The following is a 12,605-nucleotide window of genomic DNA, read 5'->3' as shown; positions in this document are numbered from 1 at the left end:
TTTTCCTCTTTTGCTGGCTGATGGGATTCCCTGGCCTGGCTATTTCATAGTTGCATTCATTGTGTTTAGAACGGCGTTGTTATCGGCTCCATTGACCTTATCAGTTTCATTGTGCGTTTGTTTGTTTGTTTCTTTGCAATTTTGATCGATAGTTCTGAAAGCTTTGAATTTGAATTGGTATTGGAATTGTAATTTGGTTAAATTAGAAACTGCGCTTAGTCACACTGCTCATGTTTCCTTTCAACAATTTTTCTTTGTTTGCCTTCGAAATTTTTCCTTGTGTTTTAAGCTGCAAGAGATTTATGAAGTCGAGCGATGTATTAAATAATATTTAAATTGGCATGGCAGCGACGACGACGAGCGGGGTAATTAATTATGTTTTTTAGTAAAGCTGTCAGCATTATTTGCGTTTTAATTATTTTACGACCGCCGACATTTGTCCAAGTTATTAGTTATATATCTGTTTTAGTTTTTTTTTTTTGCCTACTGCGGGTTTTCTTTTACAATTAATGAGAACTATAAAAAAAACCTCTTTTCTTGCCGGAAAAACAAGACTGTCAAGTAAATAAATAAATAAAGATGCGAAGCAAACTTCAAAGCAAAATCAGCAGCAGCTCTCGGCTCTCTCTTGTAATTCTCTGTAAGAATTCTCTGAGAAATTCTCTCAATTTGTAGATTTTCTGATGGTGGATTGGCGATTGCGCTGAAGAGCGATTCCGAAAATTCTCGTTTGCAAAAGCTTTTTCTTTGACTGTGAATTCTGTCCCATGAATTTTGGTTAAGCATACGCAATGTGGTACTGATTTCGGGTTAGATTTTAAGTAAATAATATAATATTTTTAAAAAGAATTTCCATTAAACTTAGAATTTAATATGTAAAAATGATAATTTGGTTGAAAATGTTTGACTGGCCAGATTAGTGAGGCTTTGCTGTCCTTTCGCCAGCGGCATGTCGTTGAAACGGAAACACACTGCCCTAGTTTTTAGTTTTCCTTCGTGTCACACACACACAGCCGCACAAACACACACTCGCAGGACACACACTTTCGTGCGCTTAACAAGCTGCCTCTAATGCGCCTGCAAACAATGGAAACAGGACAAATGCCGAGTCAAATGAAAGTTGCATTTTCATAATAAATAAGCTGGCGACACAATTTCCCAAGGCACGTTAACTGGGGGAAGGAGAAATGTAAACAGAGCTTAGTCCTTCGTCCTGGCCGCGCATTGAACTCGCCTGTATTTCGGATTCGGGGGCTCCGATTGTGTAGTTTGTAGGTATCTGTACCTGTATCTGTATCTGTATTGTATTGTATCTGTATCTGCGTATACTGGCATTCGGCCACTGACTGACTGACACACATATACCAAGGCACACCAGGCACATACCCCCGATACACGAAGGACAACGAGTGTAGGAAGCAACAAAAATAACATTGACGATGACAGCAGCAAAGGCAGCACAAACACACGAACGATACAAGTGTATCTCCGGCTGGAACGTCGACTTTATCATCGGTTCGGGTGCTCCTTTCGGTTTGGGCTGTTTGTGTGTGTGTGTGTGTGTGTGTGTGTGTGTGTGGTGTGCTCGTTTTGTGCGAAGTAAAAACTGTGCCGTATGCGCATGTGTGTGTGTGTGCATGTGCGTGTGTGTTGACTTCAACGAATGTATCCCTTTTAAATGAAAACCTGCAGCAGGCCCAAAAAGAAAAAACTTCAACTTTTCACTAGCCCACTTTTGGGCTGCCCAATATATGCACACTTTTTGCAATCACAATTTTCACAGCACACACGCTCACTAATTAATTGAATTTCCTGTGTATGTATGTGTTTTCTGGCACATTTTCACGTTTACTTTTTGCTTGGTTTTCAACGGATACCGAATTTTGCAAAATTGCCGTTCCGTTAATTGCCTGAATTGGCCTGCATGTTTTCCTCAATTTTCCCCGTAATTGGCAAACGCAGTTTGAAAATTTTTCACTTTTCCCCGAGCTTGGGTGTGTGTATGGGTAATAGGTCCGTGTACATATATGCGAAAGGCACTTTTCCACACACAGCCACTCACTAACACACCCAGAAAACCAGTCGCGACGCGCTCCGGGCAGAAAACCAACCTTTCTCGTCAGCAGCGTATACAATTCTGAACGCTTTGGACTCCGACGACTTGGCACTCGGTGGCCCAAAGTGGTTCCGCACGGCCCAAGCTCGATTTTGTCGAGCTTTTCGGAGTCCTGCGGTTGGTTGTTGTTGCGGGCTGGATTCCGCCGTTCGATTCATCAAAACTGGCGCCAAAACCCATTCACTATGAATGACCGAGTGCGGTGATGGTGCGATTGAGAGTGTGTCAGTGGCAGTTTCATTCGATGCGATGCACACGTGGCGTATGTGGAATTTCCAAGGAAATCCGTTGCATACTTTCTGGATAAGTGCAAGGACATAATTTGGCCTATTGTTAGTCCTATTGCTTATTCAAGAAATACAAATACTATGTTTTGCAATGTTGTATTATTGTACTGAAATTGTGATTGTGATAATAGTTGTTTAGAACTGCACTGCGAAAGTGTGCAGTGGCGATGCACACGTGGCGTATGTGGAATGTCAATTGTATTTAATAAGGCTTGCAATAAGTTGATTTGATTTTAATTGAAATTTATAAATTTTTGTTCTGTTATATAAGGCATGTTGATTATATTTATATTTAGATTAATTTATATTCAGATTAATTTATATTCAGATTAATTTTGGATTTAAGGTTTTGCAAGCCTGATATTGAAAATTTTTTTTTCAATTTCTTTAACATATTTTGGTGCACTTACAAAATTTTTAAATATATAATTTTACTCTCATTCTCTGAAATTCTATTAAATTTATACTATATAATTGTTAAATTCGAATTCAGCCCAAAATAATGTCTTAATATTAATGTGTATCTTAAAAACTTTATATATTCCGCTTACCATTTACATCTGCTTCAGTCTTTCGTTATTGAATTTCATTGTTTTCTGCGCCATCATCTTGAAATTGTAAATTCAAATCTTGTTCAGCGCCACAAACATCGATTGAAAGCCCAGCCGATTTGGAAGTGGAACGTATCGATAGCCTTATCTAGAGCACCGATAGTTATGTCACCTGGGTTTATTTGGGTCTGACCGATCCGAACCGGCTTTTATTTCCCCGTCTCCAAAGACAAAACTATTGTGAAACCTCTGCAGGATTCGGGACACCGACGGAACGGAAGCACCATGACAACGGCCGTGCTGGGAGGCGGGCTGAGCGGCCTGTCCGCCGGATACTACTTGTTGCGGCGGTTCGGCAAGCCGCTGACCATCTACGAAGCCTCGCCTCGAGTGGGCGGATGGGTGCGGACGGAGAACCGCAAGGACCGCAACTTCATCTTCGAGAGCGGGCCCCGAACCATACGCCCCGTTGGCCTGCCGGGAGCCAATACGCTGGAACTGGTGGAGGAGCTGCAGCTGGAGGTGAATCCCATACGGCGCAGTCATGTGGCGGCCCGCAACAGGATGCTCTTTGCCAAGGGTCAGTTGTGCATGCTGCCCAACAGCCCGAAAGGACTCTTCGGTGTCCTGCCGCCTTTCACTAAGCCGCTGTACAAGGCCATACTGCGCGATCTGGTCACCTCGAGCAAAAAGGCCAAGCTGGAGGACGAGAGCATCTACAGCTTCGCGGAGCGGCGGTTTGGCAAGGAGATAGCCGACTACGCCATCAGTCCCATGATCTGCGGCATTTGCGCCGGAGATGCGCGAGAGATCAGCGTGCGCTTCCTGATGGAGGGACTCTTCGAGAAGGAGCAGAAGTACGGTGGCGTACTCAAGGGTTCACTGATGGCCCGCTTCAAGGACAAGCAGGTGGACTCCAAGAAGGAGGGCCTCTTCGCCCAGGAACAGCCCAAGCTGTGTGCCCGGGCGCTGGAGGAGAAGTGGGCCATGTACGGGCTGCAGGGCGGACTGGAGACCCTGCCCAAGGCCATGCGAAAGTACCTGGGCGAGCGGGATGTCAGTGTGCAGCTGAGCAACGAGTGCCGCAACCTGACATTTAGCCCCTCCGGCGTCCGGATGACCCTCAGAGAGGCAGATGTGCCAGTGGAGCATGTGGTCAGCTCGCTGCCTGCCCACAAACTAGCGCCGCTGGTGAAGCAGCAGCATCCTTCGCTGAGCGCCCAACTGCTGGACATCCCCTACGTGGATGTGCTGGTGGTGAACATGCAGTTCCCTGGCAAACTGCTCAAGCAGCAAGGCTTCGGATTGCTGGTGCCGCCCGTGGAGAAGCTGCCCATTCTGGGCGTGATCTTCGACAGCTGCTGCTTCGAGATGGGCGAGAACACCGTGCTGACCGTGATGATGGGCGGCCATTGGTTTGACCAGTGGTTCGGCGATCGCCCCAGTCCCAAGCAGATCCTCGACCTAGCCACCAGCCAGGTGCAGCGCATCCTGCAGATCCGCGAGGAGCCCAAGTTCAGTCGGGTGCACACGCTGCACAAGTGCATTCCCCAATACACGGTGGGCCACAAGCGGCGTGTGGAGGGCATCCGGAACTATATCAAGACGTACAAGCTGCCGCTGTCGTTGTGCGGAGCCGCCTACGATGGCGTGGGCATCAACGATGTCATCCTGTCGGCCCGGCACCAGGTGGAAGCCATGCCGTCGTCCTAAACCAACCATTCCCAAGGGCATACCCTCCATCCTCCATTCTCCATTGGTATTTCTGTGTTGTATTTGCTTAAGCTGGTTTTGTGAGTAGTAAAGTAGTAGGTCCTTTGTACATTGAATGGGCTTCTCCAGGTTTACTTGCCGTGGCCTCCCAGGCACGGCGGACTCTTCTCTGGCTCCTGTTCCGGTTCCCACTGCTTCGGAGTCTTGGCCTCGATGGACAGGGCGTGCATGAACTCGAATCCGGCTGCTTTGAGGGCATTCTTCACCGTATCATTGACCAATCGGTGGCGCTGTCCCGGAATAAATCAATTAATAACAAGGAACCAACTGGGTTGCGGCCTCACCTTGATGAGGGTCAGATCGTTGAACTTCTCCGAGACGACAAACACCCGGAAGTGGGACTCGGACCGCTTGGGCACATTGTGCTGGGGCGATTCGTTGATGACCTCCAGGAACACCGGCTTCAGCTCCGTGGTGAGTGCCTTCCGCATGGCGAACTCGATGGGCGGATACTGGCCCGCCTGCTGCGACATGGTGGCTCTGGAGAGGATCTGTGCCAAGCTGCTGGCCGAGGGCGTCACTTGATTCAGGTTTCGCGAGGAAACTCCAGCGAATCGGCGAAAGGCAAGACTTGACATGATTCCAGTATGCTTCTGGCACAGCTGTTCACGATTACATAAACAACTATCGACCAGGGCTGTCGAATTTGGCGGAGTAATCGACTTATCGATAGCGACAACTTTTTAAATGATACTTTTTAACGGATACACCTTTGGCAGGCATTCGGTCAATCAATTAATTTAAAAATATATAATTTCAAATCAAATCAATCTACAAAATATTTAATTAATTCAGTTTATTATACCAAATCGGAACGCAAGCAAATATCCACGTAAGTTCAAAACACAAACACTGAATTTATGAAATTTAAACAACAAACACTTTAAATAAAAAATAAAGGTCATAAAGGTCTACCTTTAATTCTTGTTTAAAGAAAATCGATTTAAAATTACAAGCCAACACAGAAACGGAAATTTAAAAAAAATTCAAGCCTCAAAGTTTGTAAGAAAAGTTAAAGTTGAAAAGCCAGATCATTAGAACTTAAAACCATTAACTTTTAAAGGTAAAAAAACTGCAAGAAAATGTATATCCTAAGAAGTGCTAGTTTTAGGAAACTTTTCTGCAAAAACATTTAAATATTTTTTTAAAAGTTCCCTTTTAACTATATCAACTCAAAAATAAAATTGTATTAAATCGTTAAGGGAGCAAAGAAAATAATGTATTTGTTATAACTAATTAAGTACGGGAGTAAAAATGCAAGCGCTTGTCAAAAGACTATCTGATAATAAACTGATTTACAATGTAAGTAAAATTGAAATGTACAAAAAAATATGATCTCTCTGCAAAACCTCTTAACCGTTACAGCTAAAATTATTTTATTGGGGCCAAAATCAACAGTTAACGCAGTACACGCTCCAGAAATGATTCCTAAATCTATAAACAATCGAGCGAATATCAAGTGTATAGTCGAGTGAATAGAAAAAAGAGGCTCCTTCACAGCGCTATCACCGGGTTCAATAGTCAACCAGTTTCTTGAGCTTTGGCGGTGCGGATATGACGACGCGTCCTCTGTTTGAAGAGCCACTGCCACCGTAATCCGCATCTCGATCGCGGTCACGTCCGCGCATCCTTTCGTGCTGCTGCTGCTGCTGTTGTTGCTGCTGCTGCTGATGATGATGATGCTGTTGCCTGTACCGCTCCCGCTCGCGGTTCCGCTCCATGCTGCGGTCACGCTGTCTCCGCCGCCGGGACTGACTCCTTCGGCTGCGGGAACGTCGCCGATCTCGACTGCCACTCCGTCGTCGGCTGTGGGAGCGTCGCTTTCGCTCCACGCGACTGCCACGACTACCGCGACTGCCGCTCCTGGAGCGTGAACGCTGCTGCCGCCGGTTGTGCTGCTTGGGACTGGGCGTTCTTGTGCGACGCCTCCTCTCCGCTCGGCTGCTGCTCCTCCGGCTGCTGTGCGGCTGAGCCTCCGTCGGCGGAGTCCGCCGGCGACTGTGCGATCTGCTGCGGGTGCGGCGGGAGGATGTCTTCGCCAGCAGCTGGCCCTCCGAGGCCACCGACTCCGCCTCGCTGCCCGAGAGCTTGCCGCTCGAAGGGGTCCCATACTTGTGGCGCAGCTCACGCCGCCTGTGAATATGTAGATGTGAGAGGACGCCCAGAAGAGCCAACCACATCAAGATACTCACCTCCTGCGCAGCTTCAGCGCCAGTTCGCGCATCTCGTCCTCACGTTCCTGCTGCTGCAGTCGCTCCCTTTCCGTCTTCTCGATCTCAGCCCTTTTATCGGCCTTATCTGCAAAACAAAAATCCGCTTTTAGTTTTCCACTCCCAGGGATTGCAGAAGGCGCTTGGTGAACATCACACTACACTCCCCGTTGGCTTACATTGCCGGTTCAGTAGGTTCTGCATCTTCCGCTTAAGCCGCTCGCGCAGATTGGGCCTTCCGCCGCCAGAACTCGGATGTCCAGAGCCCTGTAAAACCAGATAGTTATTTAGCAAGTCTCGTGGTGTTGCAATTGAGGCTTCAGGGAGCAGGGGCTGGCAGTCGAAAGTGTGTTGGGCAGTGGGAATCTCAGTCAGTTGTCAGTTCGTCCATGGTCTGCTATCCGTCAAGGACTTCTACGCACTAACTGTAGGACAAGCCAGCTACGGGAACCGAAGCTCTGAATACCCATGCAGATTGGTCGTTTTTTAGGATGCTAAAATAATATGATCATCACAAAAAACTATAAAACGTTTGCATATTTCAATACTATCTTATCATTCTTCTGTCTAAAATTAAAAAAAAAGTGTTATACTAAGGGTATTAGACTATGTGATGTTGTATTTGCAATTATGCCTAAACTGGTCAAATTTCGCAACGCCTCATAAAATATATAGATCACATATACAAAAGTTCGCACAAAAATGGAATACGAACTATATGATAGCTAAAAATGATTGATAATATAACATAGAACTGCATAAACTGATCAAGTGATGGTACGCCTCATAAAACAGGAATAAGGACTTATTGAAAAGATATAAGCTACAACAAAAATGGCTACAGATATTCAGTTCCATGGGAACCTTGCTACTTTCAGAACTTTCCTGCATAGCAACAGATTAACGGAAATGCAGACAAACAGGTCGTCTCTATAAACATAATGGGGTGGCAAATGCATCCTTGATTGCATTGCAATCTCCTGCTCATAATTGCAACGACTACTGCTGCATTGGCATTGAAAGGGGGACACAAGACAATACATCAAACAGGGGGACAGGCAGGGCAGGGATGGTCACTGGTCGGGGTTGGAACGAGGACGAGAACGAGGACGAGAACGAGGACGAGAACACGGTGCTGCCTGCTTGGGTCCGAATGTTGCTCATTGGTTTTGGATGGCGGATTGCGGGAGGCTGAGACGTGAATTTTGTGGTATACTCCAGTTGGGTGGGGCATGTGTCACTTGGCTTTGCTTACTGACTTTGGTTTCGGTAGCAGAACTATATTTGCCTGTTTGATTACCCGTGCTGCTCGATGACGACATGGTCGGCTGGAGGGCATGGGAGCGCTCTGACCTGCAAAAGAGAGATCCCAGAATCAGTTATGGCTTGCACATGTGTCGGGAACTATAAACTACTCTTTGGCTGTTCTACTTTACCACTCTCTGCAGCACACACAAACTTACGCAGTGTCCATTTCCATATCATCGGAGTCCTCTGCTCGCTTTCCCAGCAACTGTTGCTGATGTGGCTGCTCCTCGTTGTCGCTGGCCGCCTCGCTGTTCTCCGCTCCCGACGATGATGAGGAGGAGGTGTCGTTGGCCCTTTTCCGGCCGTAGTAGCGCTTCAGTGGTGGCGGTGGTGGCTCCACCACCTGCGGTTGCACTGCAGCAGCTGCGGCAGCTGTCCCGGATTGGTTTAGATTAAGCACTCGTGCCGGCAGGGGATAGCTGATCATGGGTGGCATTGGTTTTGGCTGCGGCTGGAGCAGCTTCACCGCTGTTAAGGTGGATGTGGTCGTAGTCGTGGTTGTGCTCAGGCAATAGCCACCAACGGTCGCCACTGGAGGCGCTGGTGGTGTGGCCTTCTTCTTGGCGCGACTCCGGCGACTGGAGTGGGAGCGCTCCCGTGAGCGACTCCTTCGCCTGTAGGAGCTGGCACTGGAGCTGCGCGAGGAGTAGGAGTAGCGCTTCCTGGACCGCTTGTAGCTGGGACTGCGCGACTTGTAGCTCCGTTTCCAGGAACCAGATCGCGACCGGCTGCGTGACCTAGTCCTTGTTCTCGACCTTGATCTAGACCTGGAGCGAGATCTCGACCGGGAGTAGTACCGCCGTCTACGACGTGAGCGCGTCCTGCTTCTCCTGTGATAGCTGCGACTGCGACGACTCCGCCTGCGGCTGCCACTGCGACTCCTGGAGGCGGAGCCACTCCTCGAACGAGAGCGGGAGTGCGAGCGGGAACGGCGTCTGCTGCTGCGCCGCTTGGTCGACTCGTTCATCAACTTCAGCTTGTCCAGGTTGTCTTTGACCTTCTGGGCATAGGACACGGAGGAGGCGGCTGCTGCCGCCGCAATGGCCGCTCCGCTGCTGGCATTGATGCAGGACTCGCCCAGCGTGAGGCCCGGCTTGGTCAGGCTGATGGTGATCTTGGAGTGCGGCTGCATCTCGTCCTCGCCGCCGAATGAGGTAATGTAGGTGATCTTCTCCGGTCCGGCCTCCGCCGGCGACGGCGATCGCGAGTCGCTGTCCTCCTCCTTCTCCTTGTCGCCACCACCCTTGCCGCCGCCGCCCTTTTTGTCCTTGTCCTCTTTGGCCGCATAGCTGGGCGGACTGAATGGTCTGTTGGCGATCCGCCGCTCCTTCTGCGCTCGTCGCTCTCGCCTTGACTTGCGTCCACTCAGCAGCATCTTCTCCTGCTCCTCCTCGCGGGCAATGCGCAAGGCATCCGCCTCGTCCGCATCCTTGGTCAGGTGCGAGAAGAAGTCGTTGCTCTTCATGCCGTAGTTGCGACCGCAGGCGTTGAGCTCGTGGGCCTGGGCGGTGTCCAGTTTGCCAATGTCAATGGAGACGTCCATGTCGATGTCTGAGTCGGATTCATCGCTGCCCTCCGCCTTTTCGCCCTTGGTGGGAGCTCCAGCTGCTCCAGCTCCAGTCGAACTGGCGGCCCCAAAGGGCTGCGGGCCAATGGTGGCCACATCGCCACCCGCATCGTCGTATGAGTAGCCGATGGTGGCTCCACCCGACTTCTGTTTCTTCTTGGCCAGATTCCGCTCCGCCTCCAACTGGGCATTGGCCCCAAACTGCTCCTCCAGGTAGAGCTGGTGCAGGAACTTGTCCTCACTCACATTAAGGAAGTCGTTTTGGGCCAGGATGCGATAGCGTTCGTAGTTCAGCTGGCGCTCCTCGGTGGTCAGCTCGGAATCCCCGTCGACTCCTTCTCCGCTTGCCTTGTTTACAGGCGGTATGTGGTCCAAGTGGGCACGCACATCGAAGCGATCGATGAGGTTATCCTGCTGGCCCTGCCAAGGCACACTGCAAGAAAGGACAAGCACTTAGTAAGGAGGACTTAGTCAGAGCAAGGGGCAAGAGAAGGGCTTCAAGCTCCAACTGAATATCACTTGCATGATGGCGGCTCCATCGCCGGCGGCGGCCACCGCAGGGTCCAGGTAGATCTTGCTCCGCCGGCCATGCAGCTGCAGGAACTGGGTGGGATCCGCCTGGATCTTGTCATAAAAGTACTGCCGCCGCTCCGCCCTTTTTCGGTAGTCGACGATCAGGCCGCGGATCTTGCGCTCCTGCTTCCTCGCCTCGTGCCACATCCCTATGGTCCTCTTGGTGTCCTGGTCGTGTGCTTCTTGCTCCTGCGCTCGCCGGCTTGCAAATGAGTGGGTTTCAGCCGAAAAAGGACATCACAACGCCCGGCAAATATTTTTTATTTCCTTGGTGTCTGCTAGAGGTGGACAAACATCGATGCCAACCAAGACGTCATCGATGTTTTCGAAATATCGGTCTTATCGATGTTTTTTTTAATGAATACCCTTATTATTTTTTAGCGCAGTCAGCGCTGTCGAATTTTAAAGAAGGATAATGTTCTAAATAATCTGGATGGATCAGATGTCACATTTTCGATCTAGTTTAATTATTTAAATAAATTTTGTATTCTAATTGCACACACTGTTTATCTTTCGCGCTTAAAATGTGGCTTGAATTTTGTATCCCTTTTTTCAAGATTAAAAGTTCAATACAGTACAATTACCTCTTATTAAGTTCAATTTACAACCCTGAAAGAATACCCAGAGTGTTTAATTTTTCAAACCGCAAATAACAGTTCGTTATTTTTGCTTTGTGCTGGCAACGCCGTGGATCCTGCGCCTGCGCTGCTTTGTCGGTGGTGGAAACAACAAAAGGACAATAAATAACAAGCCAAACTGGAATGGGCCACAACACAACAATTGTCTCGCGCCGCCTTTAGCGGCATCGATTTTGAAGGGGAACACATATCCACAGTCACACCGGAATCAGAATCGGAAGGACACCCACGGGGATTTGCGCGATTGCAAGGACCAAGGAACAATCGAGGGGGAAAGCGGAAAGCGAAGAAAGAACGAGTCCAGCTCGTTTGCCGATCCAGTTTTGACCTCAGATGTCCTCAGACAGACGCTACTACTTCGGAGCGGATCTGGAGGACAATGAGGGTGCCATCTGCAAGGATAGCGCCACCAACAACAACACCAACAACACGGAGGCGGAAGCGGACAAGGACGACCATGACGCAGACGACTCGGAGTTTCTGCAGGATGTGCCCTATTCGTCGAGCAGCATTGACCGCAGCTCGGTGGGCTCCATCCCCTGGGCGGACGATGCCATCAAGAAGAACCTGCTGGACTGGGAGCGGGTGGAGCGGCTGATGAGCGGCGAGGATCCTCTGCTCCTCCAGGAGGAGGAGCTCCAGGAACCGGAGCTGCGCAACGAGATTGCCGACTGGCAGAGAAAGTTCCCTTGCTTGCTGGGCCGCAGGACTCAACACCTCAACAGCTTCGATAGCCAGACGCGGGACGACATCGACTCCATATCCAATCTCAGCCTGAACTCCCTGGAGGATGAGGACGATGAGGAGGCGGAGGATGGTTTCCTCACACCCAAGGCGGAGGAACCGCGTTCCTACCTGCGTCCCAGCCAGAAGAAGCTGGTGGATCTGCTGGACAGGGATCTGCGGGTCACCTCCGTGTCGGTGAAGCTGCTCAAGCGCCAGCGAAGCCACCACCAGCCGCCCATCCTGCCCATCTCCTCGGCCACCAACCACCAGCAATCCTCGGCCCGCCTGCGCATGCCGCCCATCCTGAATGTGCTGGACACCAACCGGCGCTTCCGGGGCCTGCTCAACAACCGCAGCTTCGTCCAGCTCACCCAGGTGCAGCAGAAGGAGCAACTGCATCAGGCCAAGTCCGCAGTGCTGCCGCACCAGGGCCACCATCGCTCCTCCGCCTGGCACATGCCCATGGCCGCCAATCGCTTCTTCAGCAACAGGAACGCGGTGGTGCTGCCCTCGCTGAATCTGGGCAGGCACGGCAGGGATCTGCTGGCCACCGCCAACAACACCGCCACGGCCACCTCCAGCCAGAGCAACTCGAGCGGCGGCGGTGGGCACAACAGCAACAGTAGTTCCTCCAACCGCTCCACCATGCACAGGCACACGCACATGCATCCGTTTGGGGCCACCAGCGTCGTGTCCAGCAACACACACACACCATCCACGGGGCGCTCCATCTCGGCGGCAGTGCACCATCCGCGCTCCGAGTTCGCCCCCAGCAGCGCCTTCTACATACCCTACAGTGCCTCGAAATTCAAAGCCTTCAAGTAACCTCAAAACAATAAAACTGAACTCAAAAGAG

General features: G+C 50.2%; 4 protein-coding genes across 6 annotated transcripts; 2 read left to right on the top strand and 2 right to left on the bottom strand.

The window, feature by feature from the left end:
* The first annotated feature begins 3,103 nt into the window (after positions 1 to 3,103).
* LOC108143079 (protoporphyrinogen oxidase) lies at positions 3,104 to 4,783 on the top strand. The gene has a single exon (XM_017267295.2). The coding sequence runs from the start codon at positions 3,240 to 3,242 to the stop codon at positions 4,665 to 4,667; it is 1,428 nt and encodes a 475-aa protein (XP_017122784.1). The 5' UTR covers positions 3,104 to 3,239; the 3' UTR covers positions 4,668 to 4,783.
* On the bottom strand, positions 4,704 to 5,333 carry LOC108143080 (bolA-like protein DDB_G0274169). The gene is made up of 2 exons (XM_017267296.2): positions 5,012 to 5,333; positions 4,704 to 4,957 (listed from the first exon to the last, which is right to left on the bottom strand). Exons 1-2 carry the CDS (start codon positions 5,303 to 5,305, stop codon positions 4,799 to 4,801), a joined length of 453 nt encoding a protein of 150 aa, XP_017122785.1. The 5' UTR covers positions 5,306 to 5,333; the 3' UTR covers positions 4,704 to 4,798.
* A 731-nt stretch (positions 5,334 to 6,064) lies between these two features.
* Positions 6,065 to 10,684, bottom strand: LOC108143052 (CLK4-associating serine/arginine rich protein). 3 transcript variants are annotated; one of them, XM_017267261.2, is made up of 6 exons: positions 10,336 to 10,684; positions 8,401 to 10,245; positions 8,197 to 8,290; positions 7,117 to 7,204; positions 6,920 to 7,025; positions 6,065 to 6,860 (listed from the first exon to the last, which is right to left on the bottom strand). In XM_017267261.2, the coding sequence occupies exons 1-6, from the start codon at positions 10,530 to 10,532 to the stop codon at positions 6,242 to 6,244; spliced, it is 2,949 nt and encodes a 982-aa protein (XP_017122750.1). In that variant the 5' UTR covers positions 10,533 to 10,684; the 3' UTR covers positions 6,065 to 6,241. The 3 variants fall into 3 exon arrangements, with proteins under 3 accessions (XP_017122750.1, XP_017122751.1, XP_017122753.1); XM_017267262.2 differs by lacking the exon at positions 6,065 to 6,860 and having other exon boundaries at positions 6,923 to 7,025; positions 8,193 to 8,290; XM_017267264.2 differs by lacking the exon at positions 6,065 to 6,860 and having other exon boundaries at positions 6,923 to 7,025; positions 8,238 to 8,290.
* A 122-nt stretch (positions 10,685 to 10,806) lies between these two features.
* On the top strand, positions 10,807 to 12,604 carry LOC108142901. Its single transcript, XM_017266988.2, has one exon. The coding sequence runs from the start codon at positions 11,357 to 11,359 to the stop codon at positions 12,572 to 12,574; it is 1,218 nt and encodes a 405-aa protein (XP_017122477.1). The 5' UTR covers positions 10,807 to 11,356; the 3' UTR covers positions 12,575 to 12,604.
* The last annotated feature ends 1 nt before the right edge of the window (position 12,605 follows it).

This window comes from Drosophila elegans, unplaced genomic scaffold (genome assembly GCF_018152505.1).
Source record: "Drosophila elegans isolate 14027-0461.03 unplaced genomic scaffold, ASM1815250v1 contig_468, whole genome shotgun sequence".
NCBI lineage: Eukaryota > Metazoa > Arthropoda > Insecta > Diptera > Drosophilidae > Drosophila > Drosophila elegans.
The sequence above is the reverse complement of the archived record's forward strand: the minus strand, read 5'-3'. Positions and strand labels throughout refer to the sequence as shown.